At 40.6% G+C, this 19,824-nt stretch overlaps 1 protein-coding gene across 1 annotated transcript in view; it reads left to right on the forward strand.

Annotated features, from left to right (window-relative positions):
• Positions 1-19,824, forward strand: part of toy (twin of eyeless) — a 319,425-nt gene that overhangs the window by 224,918 nt on the left and 74,683 nt on the right. The window contains exon 5 of the mRNA XM_067144164.2: positions 16,958-17,113. Coding sequence (XP_067000265.1) covers positions 16,958-17,113 — 156 coding nt within the window. The remainder of the gene's footprint in view (positions 1-16,957; positions 17,114-19,824) is intronic.

The following is a 19,824-nucleotide window of genomic DNA, read 5'->3' on the forward strand; positions in this document are numbered from 1 at the left end:
ACTAAGTTTAAACTAAACCTAGAGACCATATGCATATTTCCAACACCTTAAATATATAGATAAATAAATAAACAAATAAATAAATAAAAATGAATTTCCTTAAATAATTGTCGAGATTAAACTTCATCTAGAGACATTTACATACACATATTTACATATTTTACAGAGAGGACCTTACATTCATGAGGTCGTTAGGGCACGTCTGATTTTAGACGGGGGTGAGTGGAAAAGGTCCACTGATTCACCCACCCCATTCAGTGATGTTAGTGCCCTCAACAGCCATGAGCTTTCCCGAGCCACAATTCTCACTTTATAGTTTATTATTGTTATTATTATTATTATTATTATTATTATTATTATTATTATTATTATTATTATTATTATTACTTGTTTGAAACATATCAAGAAGAAAATCGTAACTTTATAAAGGGGGAAGGAGTGGATGCTACAGTAAATGAGGTTTCATCAGGAGGCCATTGTGGTCTACAGTTGACCACCAAACGCTTCTGGTTTAAGAGTTGCATAAAATTAGGAGCCATGTTTTTTTAAAATCCCTACCATTTATACAGCTCTCCACATGCAAACATTCAATTAGATAAATATGTAACCAATCTATTTCTGCTTCCAGATCAATATCTTAAACAGTCGAAAGTCTTACATGTCATCTGATCTCAGTTTCACAAAAATAATACAGCTCTCGAAGTGTAACAGAGGATGCATTATCGATCTAGCACATCATTTTCAAACTCGAGTGTCTCAGGTTCGTATCCCCCCAATTTCCGATGAAAATTACACAGTGAATGGCAGTAATACTATTAATAATTATAATAATAATCGTCATCACCACAATACCTGAAATGGCTGAATGTTCATCGTAGAGACCTCTGGTTTAGGGAGTAACGCGTTCGATTCAAGTTCGTCTCGGAGATTATAATCGCATCTGGTTAATTCCTCTGGCTTAGGGGATGGGTGTTTGTGTTTGTCCTAATACATTTCTCTTCATGGTTAGAAAACGCACCATTCTACTAACCATAGCAGATATATGAAATACTGAATACATCAGGGGGTTGGCATTAGGAAGAGCATCTGCCCGTAAAATACGGCCAAATCCAGATGTGCGACAGTTCTCACCCGCGATCCCACAAAGATATGAGGAAATAATAATAATAATAATAATAATAATAATAATAATAATAATAATAATAATAATAATAATAATAGTCGGAGCTATTATGGTGATGTAGATTTTATTATTATTATTATTATTATTATTATTATTATTATTATTATTATTATTATTATTATTATTATTATTATTATCATCATCATCATCATCATCATTATTATTATTATTATTATTATTATTATTATTATTATTATTATTATTATTATTATTATTATTATTATTATTATTATTATTATTATTATTATTATTATTATTATTGGACTTTCTTTCGTCCCTTTAGTAACCAACTACATCTGCCAAGATTGAACCCGCGGTCTGGAGATCCGGAGGCCGACACTCTAGTACTGATTGACAGGATCAGCTGTTACTCCCCCTATGCTAATGAATTGTGTGGTGAAGTAGACTGCATAATAATCTTTCCCAGTAAAATTCTTTCTCCCAAAATAACATAATTAAAATCGATATTATAATACCATGGTCAGCGATATAAATTTTATAACATTTTGTTGGCCAAGGGATGTCAATCAAAATTAATATAACTTAGAAAATGTTATTCAACCAGTGATTAATAATTAATTACTTAATTGTCAACATGTCATACTGTTTTCATAGTGTACATTTTAAGATCACGCAATACTTAATTATTATTACAGTAGATCCCGGACTTATAGGCAGTAATAGTTGGGCCGATGACCTAGACGTTAGGCCCCTTTAAACAACAAACATCATGAACAAACAACAAAAGCATCGGTAAAAATGAAATGGCGTATGGCTTTTAGTGCCGGGAGTGTCCGAGGACAAGTTCGGCTCGCCAGGTGCAGGTCCTTTGATTTGCGCGTCGTGATGAGGATGAAATGATGATGAGGACGACACATACACCCAGACCCCGTGCCAGCGAAATTAGCCAATTAAGGTTAAAATTCCAGACCCTGCCGGGAATCGAACCCGCGACCCCTGTGACCAAAGGCCAGCACGCTAACCATTTAGCCATGGAGCCAGACAAAACATCGGTAATAGGTTAGAATGCGAACTAATAGGGCCTATGTTTATTAGGAAGTTTCAGCCAGCCCGCTCTTCTATAATGTATCGACAAACATCAATTTTAGGGGCTCTGATTGGCCATACACCTAATGTTTATGCAAATCTCACAACATAAGCATTGTGCAGGCTAGAGTATGCCTGTTACTCGCGTCAGTAATTTTGCATTCTAAGCTATTACTGCCTAAAATTTCGGGCTCTAATTATTATTAATACGTTAGTTAAATTAATGAACGATTAGAAAAATGGAAACGGCCTTACGAGTACATTTGTTTGGTCCGGGTCCTCGTCTTATAGAAAAAGATTTTATTGGGCCATAGTCTCTCGAATGTTAACAATCGCGTTATGAAGGGATGAAAGGAGATAATATGGAGTACACCAGGTTTCAGAATTACTAAAATATTGCAAAGGACAGCAGGAAAAGGAGAAGTAACAGCGACAAGAAATATCCCGTAGAAGATGACATTGATGATGATGATTTTTACACGTTTGATTTCAAGGAAAAGGGCATTGTTGATAGAGCACAAGAGAAATTAAGTGGAAATTCAAGCTAACTGTGATTTTAACTACTATAGAATTTGGATATCCATAGAGATGGATTTGTAAATAAGATGAAGTATGCGATTTGTGTGAGCCCGGAGGTTAGTTGGATACACAAACTGCACCATTAAAGGATATGCGATTATAGAGAAACCGCCCTACAATGAGGCGTACAAGGCATGATTGGGAGTGAGGTAACTTTCCCCTGCTTTCCTCCCAAGAACAGATAGTGCTATTTCAGCGCGACCTTTCGAAACATTCAGACGCACAAGTCGTGCCAATGAAGAGTAGCACCCACACTCCAGCCGCTTCCATACTGACATAGTCTTCAGTAGAAAATACAGGATGAACCAAAAGTCCGTTAACATTTGACGAAGCAATACTTCACGAAATATTGGAGGGAGAGAGGTAATAATTGACACACATGATTGGCATGGCATTGGGTTTTATTGGCACCAAAATAAAGTACACAGAATAACCTACACATGGCACTGGGCAGCAACAGATGGTGGTTGTGGTGATGATTATTGTAAGAGGAAGTACGACTGGGTAACCATCCTCTATATAACACTAATCAGAGAGAAAAAATGGAAGGGATCCGACACTTCGAAATATGAAGGTATCGGCCAAAGAAAGACAAGGGACACGAAGGGCATGAAAATGAAAGACTCCCTAGGATTCGCAAACCTAACACAGCCGGGGTCTGAAAAGATCAAAAGTTGACCAAGGGAGGTCATATAGGAAATATGAAAGTGAGAAGCCTTGCACAAGTTTGTGGAAACAATGACAGGACTCAGCTAAGTGTCCCGTGGTCGCCAACCCCCGCTCCCAAGGTAAGAGCCCCTGGGGGTCCGTTTAATCATTTCTTACGATAGGCAGGGGATACCGTGGGTGTTATTTAACCCACCCCGCCCACAGGAGGTCGACAGAAGCACGTCAGGTACAAATAGCCACAAATGTTTGACATGACATGGGGTTTTATTGACATCAACAAACGAGTGCACAAACAGGCCAACAGATGGCGCTGGACAGCAACAAGTCAATGATACCGCATGAAACCGGCGTACGGTATAAAAGTAGCTAACCTGAAGGGGCGTCAGATGTGCCTGCAATCGCGGTATTTTGAAGTTACCAGAAAAAGCACTGTTAGTGAAGCTTTATTTTATTTTGGTGTCACTGAAACCCAATGTCATGCCAATCATGTGTGTCAATTATTACCTCTCTACCTCCAATATTCCGTGAAGTATTGCCTCATTAAATGTTAACCAACTTTTGGGTCATCCTGTACTATTTTCTCTGGCCTATACCAAGAGACAGATGTAAAACTTCTGTATCTATAAAGAAATAGCTGTTATAGCCAATCAATCACGAGAAGAGGAATGCCGTCAAACCAGTTCAAGTGACTGAAATTCTTGGACAAACTGGGAAACAAACCTAGGGCTCCTGCGTAACGAGCATAATCACCATTCCTACCCCTAAAATATTTGTGCTAAATAAAACTGGTTTATATTCATCTATTCCTTTCCCAGAATAAAGGACCATCATGAAAACCTTCAAATTGTTGGAGGAGAACCAAATTCTATACCGACACTCTATCATTTGCAATGGAAACGTTACTGTTTTTCTGTGTAAAAAATATGAATGCTGAACAGCAGCGCTGTTGATGTATGTGAAACGGAAATGAATATTGTCTATGTTAAGGAGAAGTGCATGTTTCAAATACTGGCATGGGATGAGACCACACTGTTCATTGTACCTTTAATTATGCTTCATTTCCACGCATTTCATCAAGTTTTTGTGATAGCTGTTGAAAAGAACAACAATACAGTACAAGTAGGGTGAAAAAAAGAGGCCGTTATCCTCGTGGGTAAATTAAACCCAGTGGAGCGGCGGCGGTGCTGCTGCCACGCGGAAGACGAATGAAGGAAAGCAAGACAAAAACAAGGCGGATAGTAGTGGAACTCCATTCAGCAGAGAGAGACAAACCGAGACCATTATTACCGCTTATATGGTGGCGTCGTTTGTCACCGATATAGGACATTAATGTTGGTAGATTGATCACATCTATTAATTTGGCGCTTGTTGTGGAGGGGAGATATCCTCAAAAGTGGTCCTGTAATACATGTGATCGAATAATGAAGATGTATTAATAACTTAGGGAATAATTTATGATTAGTTCGTGACATATGATCTTAATCATAAATAAATTTCGTGTGGCTATTTCTAGCCGAGTGCAGCCCTTGTATGACAGACCCTCCGATGAGGGTGGGCGGCATCTGCCATGTGTAGGTAACTGCGTGTTATTGTGCTGGAGGATAGTGTTATGTGAGGTGTGTGAGTTGCAGGGATGTTGTGGACACCACAAACACCCAGCCCCCGGGCGAATGGAATTAACCAATTAAAGTTAAAATCCCCGACCCGGCCGAGAATCGAACCCGGGACCCTGTGAACCGAAGGCCAGTACGCTGACCATTCAGCCAACGAGTCGGACATCTTAATCATGAAGTGCGGTTGTTGAAAGGCAGCAAATGAATTACATTTCTTATAAGTGAAATGTACTTACCGAGATTTGTGTATGACGGGAAATTTGAGATGTTATTTAAACCAAACCGCATGGCACTTCAGCGATGATGGGTCTTGAACTACCAGATTACGAATAGTCAGCGCTACGCATCCACTCAGCCGTTCTTCTTGGCTTTCTAGACCGGGGTCGCTATCTCACCGTCAGATAGCTCCTCAGTTGTTCTTACGTAGGCTGAGTGGACCTCGAACCTGCACGTAAAAGTGCTTGACCTAGTAGGAAGTCGAACCCAGGGACCCGGGTAGAAATCAGGCTCATTACAACCTAGACCACGAGAGATGATGAGAGCTTAGGACAATATGAACACTTAGTGTATTATTATTATTATTATTTCTTCCTTATGCCCGACTGAGGAGCTGGATTGAAATCATTTAGCTGATTTCGTTGCCTTTGACTTCTCCAAAAATCTGTTCATCTTTCGCTGTGGCTTTTCTTGCAATCTTCTGACCGGATTTTGTTGATGGTAGTGCTTGGATGGTGTGTAAAGCGGTGATTGTCGACTAATTATCTAAACTTAGATCTGTCTAATACAATGTCATCTGTGATGCCTAATTACTGCAGATCTTTTCCAACTTCGAGTAGCTAGTTGCTTTTTACTTCTTCTTCTTCTTTTACAATCTGCTTTACGTCGCGCTGACACAGAGACGTCTTACGGCGGCGATGGGACAGGAAAGGGCTACGAATAGGAAGGAAGCGGTCGAGGCCTTAAATAAGGCACAGCCCCATCATTTGTCTGCTGTAAAAATGGTAAACCATGGAAAAACATCTTCAAGACTGCCGACAGTGGGATTCTAACCCACTCTCTCCCGAATACTGGATACTGACTGCACTTAAGTGACTGCAGCTATCGAGCTCGGTTTTAAAAATTCTAAGCCAGCCTAAATGATATAAAGTATACTCGAAAATAGGGTATAAGGGTAACTGTCCCAGATCCACTGTTCAGATAGTTAAATGAAATAAATACCGATACCAAAGAGAGGGAATGAATTTTTTATGACATCCCGTACCAAAGCAGGACATGCTGGACAGTTTAGCGCAATCCATATTCATAGCTGTTCATCATATCATTGAACGTCCTGGTCACGGGGCAGGCCTGCTAGGTACCGACCGATAGTTTGATACGGTTTATTCAATTTCTACGTCAATCAGTCTTTGTGTGTGTTTACACGTATATCCGTCAAGTTATCGACATGTGGCTATGAAGGCAGACCGCCTGTCAATAGCCGGCGAGCGCAGCCTGGCAGCTATAACAAAGAACAGCACCGCACAACGAGACAAGAGTTCATACCTTGTCAGAGACCCCGAGGGATCTGTCCGCCAAGAATTTTCCAGCCCGTAAAAATTCCTCTCATGCAGACATAATTCTTAATAACTGACGGACGAGGGCTGGACAGAGATTTATAGTTAATTAATATTAGGTAATTACAAAATTCTGAGTTCGTGGCGGGGGAAAATATGACCTGTAGAGTAGAGTGATGAAATTAAAACAGTATTAAAACGGAAGTCACTTCTTATTTAGTAAACGTAGCTTAATAATAATAATAATAATAATAATAATAATAATAACACATACTAAATTTTGTTACTGTATAAACTTTTGGAAATATTGTTATTTTAAAGTAAAGAACATATTTCTTTGGAAAAATATTCACGGGGCGAGTTGGCCGTGCGGTTAAGGACGCGCAGCTGTGAGCTTGCATCCGGGAGATAGTGAGTTTGAACCCCACTGTCGGCAGCTCTGAAGATGTATTTCCATAATTTCCCATTTTTAAACCAGGCAAATTCTCTACTTTAATTAAGACCACGGCCGGTTCCTTCCCACTCCTAGGCCTTCCCTATACCATCGTCGCCATAAGACCTATCTCTGTAGGTGCGACGTAAAGCCAAATTCTAAAAAATGGAAAAATAATTAAATGTTTTGTAACATGTTCCTTTTCTTCCTCTACAATTATTATTATTATTATTATTATTATTATTATTATTATTATTCCAACTTACTGCTGCCTAAAAACCCGGAGTGTGATTATTATCATCATTCATTCATTCATTCATTCATTCATTCATTCATTCATTCATTCATAATAATAATAATAATAATAATAATAATAATAATAATAATAATAATAATAATAATAATAATAATAATAACTCAATATATTGCTTATTACGTAAGTATTCTGTTAGCTTCCCTTTAAGATATCGATTTATCGTTTGTAATTTGCTTTAAAATTTACATAAATACTGTACTGTATATACCTACATATACAGCTCGAAGGACTATTACTCGATTCATAGTAAATTTTTGGAAACAGTTTAATTTAGAAAATGTACATCAAAATACTGTACTAACAATGTCATTATAGTAGATTAAATTATATCTCAGCGTTTTCTTCAGTAAAAGTCGTTATGTCCTGTCGACCTGACCTGTCCTTTATTGGCATTGCAAAAACGTGGCAACGCTCTGATGGCACTGGTGGCGATGTACAAGTGAGCCCGGTTGAGTTTCACACAATCCTAGAATTCCACAAGACATTATGATTATCATGATTATTTACTAATTATCATTAGACTTCGGAATTTTAGGCGGTAATATGTTAGAAAGCAAACTTATTGAAGCGGGAAACATGTATAGTCTGCCCTACACAACGGTTTGTGTTATGAGCCTTGCATAAACTTCAGGGGCACGGCCCAACAGAACCCCCAGAAATTGTTACTCTTGCTACCTGGAAGAACGGGTTGTTAGGGTATTAGGGCCCTCAAACACACTAGAATTACAAAGAACATTGATAGAACTAGAAAAAAATGGGTAAATGAAAATCACTTTGAAATTAACCTAATCAGTTTTAATTCCAACTTACTGCTGGCTAAAAACCCGGAGTGTGATTATCATCACCATCATCATCATTATCATGAAAGTGGTCTTGGTGACTAAAACCAATTTAAGTTGTTTATGCTGTGTGCAATAAGTTGTATACTTCTTGGCATAGAACCTTATAGGAATTAACGACGGCCTTTCCACATCAAGTCTCATCAGTCAGACGAACGGCGTTTTGCAGGCTAATCGTTTAAGTCCACTTTTATTCAATATCGCCGTTGCATAATAATAATAATAATAATAATAATAATAATAATAATAATAATAATAATAATAATAATGATAATAATAATAATAAAGTTATTTGCTTTACATCTCACTAACTACTTTTACGGTCTTCGGAGACGCCGAGGTGCCGGAATTTAGTGCCGCAGGAGATCTTTTACGTGCCAGTAAATCTACCGACACGAGGCTGTCGTATTTGAGCACCTTCAAATAGCACCGGCCTGAGCCAGGATCGAACCTGCCAAGTTGGGGTTAGAAGGCCAGCGCCTTAACCGTCTGAGCCACTCAGCCCGGCTACCATACATTATCAGTAGAAATCAGAACACCCCAAAGTACGACGCTATTACTCTATGCAGATGCAGAAGACATGGTATTAGCGTCCTCACACAAACTAGAATTACAAAGAACATTGATAAAACTAGAAAAATGGGTAAATGAAAATCACTTTGAAATTGACCTTCAAAAACAGTTCAAATGGCATTTAGGAGAGGCGGAAAATTTACTCTTAAAGACACACTCATGTTGTACAACGAACCATTAATCGTAGTGAACAAATTTAATTAGCTGGGTATAACTCTCCAGATTTCAGCAAGCTCATTTAGCTATCATACACTAGAGAGGTCAGCGAAAGCAGTCAGTGCCGTCTATAAGATAAAAACAATCTAACAGCCCTATCTCTCAGTACAAATTTGACACTATTCCATATGCCCATCTCACTCATTGTGACATATGGTACAGAAATAATATGGAATCACTTCATAATCAACGATCTCGAAAGAATAGAGAGTGTCAAGTCGTGTTTCTTGAAACGTGCCCTAAGAATTAGAAAAATGCCCCCTACAAGATTAGTTTACGAGCTAGCGAAAGAATCCTACATAGAGGACCTTAGGATGAAATTATCATCGCCAGGTATAGGACCATCTACACACCTATTAGAGTGTAGACAATCAAAGAGGAGAGAAATCGGTCAAGAATTTTATGATGGACAGTATCTGAACCAACGAGAATCAAGATCAAAGGCACATAATAACAAGCGTCACCATTCATGGTTTCCACCATAAGATATGTTCAATCAGATCATTACACAACCCGAGTAACAAATGGGTATGTGTACAAAGTTGTGCCAAGTATCATATAACGACGCTGCACAAAAGAACAAAATCTCTTAATGAGTACAGTAAAATGTAATGCCTATTCGGGTGATCTTTTCTCCTTTGTGTTTCAATAAAGGATGTATATTATTATTATTAAGTTGTACAATAGCAGTGACATTTGTTCCAGTAATGCAACTCAGGGAAGGGATCAGTTTCTTTGGTTGAGGTAGTGTGAGCGGTATTGATCGCCCCTCCTTGCCTGATGAGCACGTGCAATTCCCCCCCTCAACCCACTCCACCTACCCCCCACCCCCCTATTACCCAATAAAGATATTACACCACAGTGTAATGCAATGCACACACAGTCCAGCTTGTTACGGCTCACCCTGGCTATTTATTATATTGGTTAACGACGTGAATTGTGTCAGCCAGAGATAAGTTAGTTACAATCGATATGATTACCAATACAATTTGTATTCCGATATCGCCTAACAAGATTATTCCGCAATCCAGTGCGCGGTATTGTTAGCAATCATCTTATTCCAGCACAGCAACTGATGCGGGCCTAAGTCTTCCACTTTGTTAGAGTATTATCAAATGAAAAGCTGCCAGCCATATGTATGAAAATGAATATTCCTCATGCAATGAAATTAATCTTTCGCAAAGAGAACACCTGCCCTCTTGTTTGTTTGTGTGCAACATCTCTCTTGGTGAGGTTATATTTATCCACGCTGGAAACATGAAGCGTTTGAAATTTAAAAGTTATTGCTTCAAATTCAGAGGAATCTGAAGGTCAGTAGAACTTTCGTCAGAAGGTGCCGGTCATACAGATTTAGGCCATTGTTTTCTCTGTCAGCGCAGCAGCATGTTCTTTTACTGGCCATCAAGATGGAAGTTTATTCAACTGGTATCAAATGTCTCTTTGGGAAAATCAAATGATAATAAATTCGCAGTAAAACCGTTAAAAACCACGTTAATAGATATGTCATGAAGCCCGAGACAGGTGTATAACGGCGCCCAAACGTGGGGCTTTGCTTTACCTTGAGTGATAGGCATTTTCAGGCATTTCTTTTTTGCTAGTTTCTTAACGTTGCACCGACACAGATAGGTCTTATGGCGACGATGGGACAGGGAAGGCCTAGGAATGTGAAGGAAGCGGCCGTGTCCTTAATTAAGGTACAGCCCCAGCATTTTCCTGGTGTGAAAATGGGAAACCACGGAAAAGCATCTTCAGGGCTGCCGACAGTGGGGTTCGAACCACTATCTCCCAGATGCGTGCTCACAGCTGCGCGCTCCTATTCAGGCATTCTTGTACGTGGTTTTGTTTTCGGACATTGAGTCATGTATGTGGGTCTGTGATATTGACGCTAGATGCGTACATCATGGATACCAGCGTGTTGGCATTTGAAAGAGTTCATGGTAGAAAGGCGGAGCGAGTTAACTTATTTAGCTGATGTTGCCTTTTTCTCCTCCCAAAATCTCTTCATCTTCTCGCTGTGCCTTTTCTTGCGATCTTCTGGCCAGCTTTTGTTGGTGATAGTGCTTGTGTGGTGTGTAAAGCCATGATTGTCGACTTATTTTCTGAACTTAGATCTGTCTAACACAATGTCATCTGTGATGGCTATTTCCTGAAGATCTTTTCCAACTTCGAGCAGCCAATCGTTTTTCACTTTCATTCATAGGGCAAGGTTCACAATTCTTTTTGTCAATTTCTGACTGCGCATTCTGAGAATATGTCATACAGTGAAATTTCAAACGTCATTTGCTAAATATGTCTGAGATTTTCTCTGAGTGTTGGTGCAGGTCATGATATTTCCATATCATCCAGATTCCCCCTTAGCAGACTGGTCAAAAATATTTCCTGAAGATTTATTATTATTATTATTATTATTATTATTATTATTATTATTATTATTTTCTTGGCCTTACGTCCCTCTAACTACTTTTATAATTTTTGAAGACGCCGATGTGCCGGAATTTTGTCCCGCAAGAGTTGAATAGCGTGCCGGTAAATATTCGACACGAACATGTGTATTTGAGCAACCATCAGAATCAGTCGGGATATAATTTTGTATTTAACAAAGCAAAGTCATCTCCGTATAGGCCGTGAAGGCCCTTGGAGGGTTGGAAGGTAGAGGCTTCTATTATCGGTAACCTCGGAATTTGATGGGGTAGAGTGGTTAGCTCTAAACCTGGCCGCCTTTGCCCCCAGGAATTCACCTTTTACTAATTTCTGGTGTAGGCTGAGTCAATCTCAGGCCCATGGCAGAGCCGGGAATCGAACTCAAGCCTCCTGGGGTGGTAGCTAATAATAATAATAATATCCACTTTTGTGGTGTAGTAGTTATTCTGAATAGCTGCCATCCCCGGAGGCCCGGGTTCAATTCTCGTCTCTGCCACGAAATTTGAAAAGTGGTACGAGGAATGGAACGGGGTCCACTCAGCCTCAGGAGGTCAACTGAGTAGAGGGGATTCGATTCCATCCTCATCCATTCTCATAGTGCTTTCTCGTGGTTTCCCACTTTCCTCATGTTTAGCATAGCTAGTGAGGCCACCTGGGCGTGTTACTGGTCCTCCTCTCAGTTGAATCCCCCGACCCAAAGTCTCACTCTCCAGGACACTGTCCTTGAGGCGGTGGAGGTGGTATCCTTCACTGAGTCCGAGGGAAAAACCAACCCAGGAAGGTAAGCGGATTAAGAAAAGAAAGAAAGAAAGAAAGAAAGAAAGAAAGAAAGAAGATAATTCTTATTATTATTATTATTATTATTATTATTATTATTATTATTATTATTATTATTATTATTATTATTATTATTATTATTATTATTATTATTATTATGGTATTGTTGTGTCCGACGATGCGTGTTATTGATAATTAACTGTACGCAGCGTTAGGAAGGGAGCACCTTGATTTGACATACGATTCCATCCGGATATATTCCCGTATTTTGTAAACAACATTGGTTAACCACGGTTAGGTTTGAAAATAGTCATTCTTGCCCTGCTGTTCTTATATCGTATATTGAGGTGGGTGTATACGAACCTTAGAAGCAACTGCTTCCTTCAGAAGTCAAATCCAGGTGGCTGGTATTCTCGGGAGAGGATTACCAACTGACTCGAGAATAAGATTGAATTAGAAGGGCACGAATACACAAAGCAACATGAACTGCGTAATCTGCTACTGTCTTGATCACGTGTTGCATTTTGGAAGGGTCTAGAGTAGCTCTTTTCGAACACAAAGAAGCTTCTTACTCCCCCAAACATCTCGCCGGGAGCTATACACTGAGGACCCTTTTCGTTGCTAGCTTAACGTTCATGACTATCCTCGAACAACCCTTCATTCACAACAAAATTACCTCGCTTGGAAACATAGAGCGATGCTCACAGTTCGGGAGACAAATGTGACTAAAAGGGGAGACTATAGGTGAATCTCATATATACGGCGATCGAAAAAATGTGAACCGGATGCATGAGCATTACAGCGTTGGTCGTACTGAATAGAATGGCGTATGGCTTTCAGTGTCGGGAAATCTCAGGATGGGTTCGGCTCGCCAGGTGCAGGTCTTTTGATTTGACTCCCGTAGGCGACATGCGCGTCGTGATCAGGATGTTTTTTCCTATTTGCTTTACGTCGCACCGGCACACATAGGTCTTATGGCGACGATGGGACAGGAAAGGCCTATGAATGGGAAGGAAGTGACCGTGGCCTTAATTAAGGTACAACCCCAGCATTTGCCTGGTGTGAAAATGGGAAACCACGGAAAACCATCTTCAGGCCTGCCAACAGTGGGGTTCGAACCCGCTATCTCCCGGATGGAAGCTCACAGCTGCGCGGCCCTAACCGCACGGCCAACTCGCCCGGTGAGGATGAAATGATGAAGGTAACACATACACCCAGCCCCCGTGCCAGGGAAATTAACCAATGATGGTTAAAATTCCCGACCCTGCCGGGAATCGAACCCGGAACCCCGGTGACCAAAGGCCAGCATGATAACCATTTAGCCATGGAGACAGACGGTCACACTGATAAGTAATTTGAAAAGAAAAACATCGATATCGCGTGCCGTTGTAATTTTATCAGTTGCTGAAGTTAGCCAATCAGGTTGCTTCGCAGGATACTTAAAATGGGCTTTACGAAGTGATGTTTCTAAATCTGCACGTGGCTTATCACCGCCTTGAGAGCACCAACAGAAGACATAAACTTCTCCAGGGGAGGGACTTGAACAAGGACCTCCCTGCTGATAGGCTCGGCCCACAGCAAGCACGCTATGGTGTCATTGGCTGCAACCCAATGTGTGTTAGTGTTTGATGCATATTTCTCAGCATGGCTCTCAAGCCCGACCAAGCCATGTGCAGATTTAGCAACACCGTCTCGCTAAGCCCATTTGAATTAGCCTGCGAAGCGATCTGATTGGCTAACTTCAGCAGCTGATAAAATGACAACGGCGCGAAATATCGAAGTATTATTTTCAAATTATCTATCAGTATGACCAACTCTCTAGCGCTTATATACTCGGTTTACGTTGTTTCTGGCCATCGTGAATACTTTTTTTCGATTGAAACATAGACTACCGGGCAAGTTGGCCGTGCGGTTAGGGGCGCGCGACTGTGAGCTTGCATCTGGGAGATAGTAGGTTGGAATTCCACTGCCGGCATCCCTGAATATGATTTTCAGTGGTTTCCCATTTTCACACCGGGAAAATGCTGGGACTATATCTTAATTATGGGCACGGACTATTCCTTCCAACTCGTAGGCCTTTCCTATCCCATCGTCTCCATAAGACCCGTCTGTATCGGTGCGACCTAAAGCCACTAGCAAAAAGATAGACTGGGGTCTAGAAACTTACAGTTTAGAATTGGACATCGTACACTGCTACGAAACGACAGCAACCTGATGTTGGTTTGAGAGATTCATTCATTCATTCATTCATTCGTTCGTTCGTTAATGATTCTTTTAATTATACCGACCAAGTGACCGCGTGGTTTAGGTCACATAGCTGTCGGGAGATTTGGGTTCGAATCCCACTGTCTGCACCCCTTAAGATGATTTTCCTTGATTTACATTTTTTTTTTTTTTTTTTTTTTGCTATTTGCTTTACGTCGCACCGACACAGATATGCCTTATGGCGACGATGGGATAGGAAAGGCCTAGGAATGGGAAGGAAGCGGCCGTGGCCTTAATTGATTTACCATTTTCACACGAGGAAAATTCTGGGGCTCTACCTTAATTAAGGCCACTCGTCTTTAATTAAAAAGTGGTTACAGGAGTTACTCCATTTCAAATCGGATGGTAAAATTATATTACAGCAAACAGGTGAATGAAACTTGTTTTATATTTTCCCCTAACGTGTTATTATCAATATAGAAAAATAAACGTGGTTTCAAAATGACGACTATTAAGTTACGTAAAATTGAATCGTGCTAAAAATATTTTAGAACCTATTTGAGAGTCCATTTTAGGCAGCTAAACTAACATTTAAGCACCTGTAAGTCCGAGCTATTGCATGTTTCTGTGGTGGTTGTAAGTGTAGTGTGTTGTTTGAATATGAAGGGAAACACGTTAGAAGAAATACAAAACACCCAGTCCCCGAGCGAGAAGAATCAATTAGACGCGACTAAAATCCCCGATTCGGCCAGGAATCGAAGGCCTCAATGCTGAACATTCAGCCGACTATTCGTACAAAACGAAATCATTATTTCTGTCAGTTTTATCATTTGTTAAGAAGGAAGCCACACTTTCCAGTGTCGACTTAGTCAAATGAAACATAAAAACTTTGCAGTCTGTCAAACACAAGATTTCAATATACTGTACGTGTACAGTATATTATAACACTATAAACATACCTGTACAATACACACTATTATACAAAGAATGACATGTTTCGATCTACAAGAACATCCTCAGATCCTACCATATCACTTAAATCAAGCGTACATATGTACGGAATTGTTTACGTTGCGTAAACTTGTCAAAGATAGAGAATTAGGTGATAATGTGAACAAGTATTAACAAATAATGATGAAATGAAATGTCGTATGGCTTTTAGTGCCGGGATATCCCACGACGGGTTCGGCTCGCCAGGTGCAGGTCTTTCTATTTGACACCCGTAGGCGACCTGCGCGTCGTGTTGAGGATGAAATGATGATGAAGACAACACACACACCCAGCCCCCGTGCCATTGGAATTAACCAATTAAGGTTAAAATCCCCGACCCGGCCGGGAATCGAACCCAGGACCCTCTGAACCGAAGGCCGGTACGCTGACCATTCAGCCAACGAGTCGGACTAGGAAACAAATAATGGTGATTTTATAAGAACTCAACCGTCACCGTATTAACATAATAAAAAAAAGTTTTAAAAAATGTATGTGGATTGCCGAAGGTGTTGTTTTCTTAGCTTTTCCTTAAATGATTGCAAAGAAATTGGAAATTAGAAATTTATAGAACATCTACCTTGGTAAATTATTCCATTCCCTAACTCCCCTTCCTATAAACGAATTTTTGCCCCCAATTTGTACTCTTGAATTCCAACACTATCTTCATAATTTGACTTTTCCTACTTTTACAAATACCTCTCATACTTATTCGTCTGTTAATGTCATTCCACGCCAACTCGCCATTGACAGCTCGGAACATACCACTTAGTCGAGCAGCTCTTCTTCTTTCTCCCAAGTCCTCCCGGCCTAAACTTTGCAACATTTTCGTAATACTACTCTTTTGACGGAAACCACCCAGAACAAATCAAGCTGCTTTTCTTTGGAGTGTTCCCAGTTCTTGAATCAAGCAATCCTGGTGAGAGTCCCATACACTGGAAACATACTCTAGTTAGGGTCTTACCCAAGACTTATATGCCCTCTACTTTGCATCCTTAGTAAAACGCCTATATACCCCCATAACCATGTGCAGAGATTTGTTCCCTTTATTTACAATCCCATTTATGTAATTACCCCAATGAAGATCTTTCCTTATATTAACACCTAGGAATTTACAGTGATCCCCAAAAGTAACATTCACCCCATCAACGCAGTAATTAAAACTGAGAGGACTTTTCCTATTTGTGAAACAACGTTTTAACACCGTTTAACATCATACCATTGCCAGCATTATCAAAAGGTAATCTCATTTGTGAAAACTTTTTCGGTACTACTCTGCCAGCAACCTGCTCACTGTTATTTTCTTTTTATCGATATACTGAATGAGAACTCGAATATTTGTTTCTTTTCTATTGTTGTAGCGGCGGACGACTGGATGCCTGAGAACTCTTCTCACTAGAAAGGAGACTAATAGCTGGTTCTCTTTCACTTTTGTCTTTTGTTTTTTAGCGGCGGGTAAAGTTGGAGCTTGAGAGTTCTTAAGAGAACCCTTCTGATAGTGACTCGGAGCATGCTAACAATCATTTCTTCCTTTCTATTGTTGTAGCTGCTGGTGACCTGGTGCACGAGAATACGTCTGACGGGAACTCGGAACACAACTCGTCAGGGGACGAGGACTCGCAGCTGAGACTCCGGCTCAAGCGTAAGCTACAGCGAAACCGCACCTCCTTCACCAACGAGCAGATCGACAGCCTCGAGAAGGGTAAGTACAACTATATCTACACATGATTTATATCCTAAGCTAGAATATATCCTAGGCTTAGTGTCTGTGAGAGTTAAAACAACGTTGACCAATTTCATTTTTAAAATAAAGAAGAGCGACAAACCTGCCCGTTGTTTAGAGTAAATTGTGTGGAGTACGACAAAGTAGCAGGGAGGCTCTTCGAAATACACTTTTTTATTTATTTTACTGGTGGTTTAACGTAGCACATCGAACCTTTTCAGCGACGAAGGCGGCCATGGCCTTAATTAAGGTGTGAAAATGGGAAACCATCCTGAAGCCTTCTCAATAAACCTACAGAGATAATATTGTCCGTTTTTCTTTTCTTTCTACAGTTGGCCATAAGTCGCACCGACACAGGTAGATTATATGGGACAGAAAAGGGCTAGAAATGGGAAGGAAGCCAATTAAGGTACAGCCCCATTAGTTGCCTGGTGTGAAAATGGGAAATCATCTTGAAGCTTTCTCAATAAACCTACGGAGATAAGGTTTTTCTTATTTACAGTTGGTTTTTACGTCGCGCTGACACAGATATGTCTTATCGCGACGATGGGACAGGAATGGGCTATGAGTGAGAAGGAAGCCGCCTTGGCCTTAATTGAGGTACATTTGCCTGCTGTGAAAATGAGAAACCACGGAAAAGCATCTTCAGGGCTGCCGACAGTGGGGTTCGAACCCGCTATCTCCCGAATACTGGACACTTAAGCGACTACAGCTATCGAGCTCGGTCAAACTGTCCCCTTCAATTCCAACTTTATATTCATTATACTTTTGAAGCTTATTCAATGTCAGTCGAAGCCATCTCACTACTGATAGCTCGAAACATACCGGTTAGCCGAGCTGTACTTTTCCTTACTTCGAAGTCTTCCCATCCCAAAGTTTGCAACAATTTCGTAACACTAGTCTTTTATAGTAAATCACCCAGAACAAATCGTGTTGCTTTCCTATGAACCTTTTCCAGTTCTTATATCAAGTAATCCTGGTGAGGGCCCCCTACACTAGAACCCCTAAATACCCACATAACAATATGAAGAGATCTGTAGCCTTTATGTGTGTGAACAGTTAGGTCAGCATAACACCCAGTTATTTACAGTTATCCCCATGAGTTTCTTTCATCCCTACAATACAGTAATTAAAACTGAGTCGCCTGAAGACATGTCCTGCGAATAGGGCGGATGATCCAGGATCTTGCATCTGCACAAGAGAAGCATTATGAAAGCGGGCATTGTCGTGGGACAGTTTCCTGTGCAGTGCAGGATGAGGGAAGTTGTGACACTTGCACGGAGATAGAATGTGTTGACATTTGCACGAAACACCAAACATTCCAGAAAATAACAAAGCATGGATATGCAAACAGTGATAGTTCATGGCAAACTAAGATCATTCCTTGTTTGCATCACTCGCTCTCAGAAATTGCAGTGAAACTATAACTGGAATATTACTACGTATTAGTAAGTGATGTGAATATTCTGAATCAGAATTAAGATACGGTATAAACCTGACAACGGAATATGGCGGGATAATCGTGTAAATATTTCGAATAAGCATTAAAAAAGGAAAACACTTGACAAACTTACATAAAGCGAACAAAGATATGTATGGGGAACGTAAAGAGACTACCTCCCCGTTGCGTTCCCTGGAAACGGCGCACTATCTTACAATGTGTCAAATTAACATTTACTTATAAAGTGGACCCAAATTCACTACCGGGATTACAGAGAAATACATGATGTACTGTACGTGTATATTTGTACCACAGTATATGAAAATCGAGGCACAGTGCAAGTGTCACTCCGTGCAAGCGTTTCAAACTTGGATGAAGACGGTGTTCCAGAAAATTTTCCCGCGCCACCTCCATCGTCGGAAACATACTTTAGGGTGGTCCGGGTTGGCACTACAAATTGACAGCTTCACATTCGTTTATCTGCACTAGTGCAATTAGATGCTTTGCGTAGCTCCAACTCCTCCGTACACATGCTGCCACCGGCAACGTTCTCAATTGTTACTACACGAGAGTGTTTCTTTACAGACCTCGTATTTCTTACTCTTTAGTCCAGTGGTAATCAAACTTTTTGGTTGGCGAACCCCCAAAATCCATTTTTTTAAACCTTCGTACCCTCGAAGTACGAGTATATTACGATTACACCAGAAAGAACGAATGATTGCTGCTGGGTGCTAAATAATATTAGCTATAATCATCATCATCATCATCATCATCTTCTTATCCCGCTTTGCTCGAAGAATCTGCAGGCGCTGAGGTATGAGAGAGTTGTGGCCGGGGATTTAACGTCGCATAGTTTTCCTGACACTGTGGGATTTTCGACGGAAAATCTCACCCCAGCAACACCGGGAATCAAACGACGGTCGCCAGGATGACAGGCAAGCAGCTAAGCCGCTACACCATTCCATTCCTCAACAATACCAATAATGTGTTGCAGCCTATATATAGGGTGGTCGCAAACAACGTGAACCGGGTATACGAGCGGGCGACTTCAGATGGGCTTTGCGAGGGGGTGTTGATAAACCTGCACGTAGCTTGAGAGCGCAAATAGAAGAAATAAACTTCTCCAGGGGAGGCATTTGAACAAGAACCTCCCTGCTGATAGGCTCTGCCCATAGCAAGCACGCTACGGTGGCATTGGCTGAAACCTACTGTGTGTTAGTGTTTGATGCACATTTCTCAGCATGTCTCT

The sequence above is a fragment of the Anabrus simplex genome, chromosome 3 (assembly GCF_040414725.1).
Source record: "Anabrus simplex isolate iqAnaSimp1 chromosome 3, ASM4041472v1, whole genome shotgun sequence".
NCBI lineage: Eukaryota > Metazoa > Arthropoda > Insecta > Orthoptera > Tettigoniidae > Anabrus > Anabrus simplex.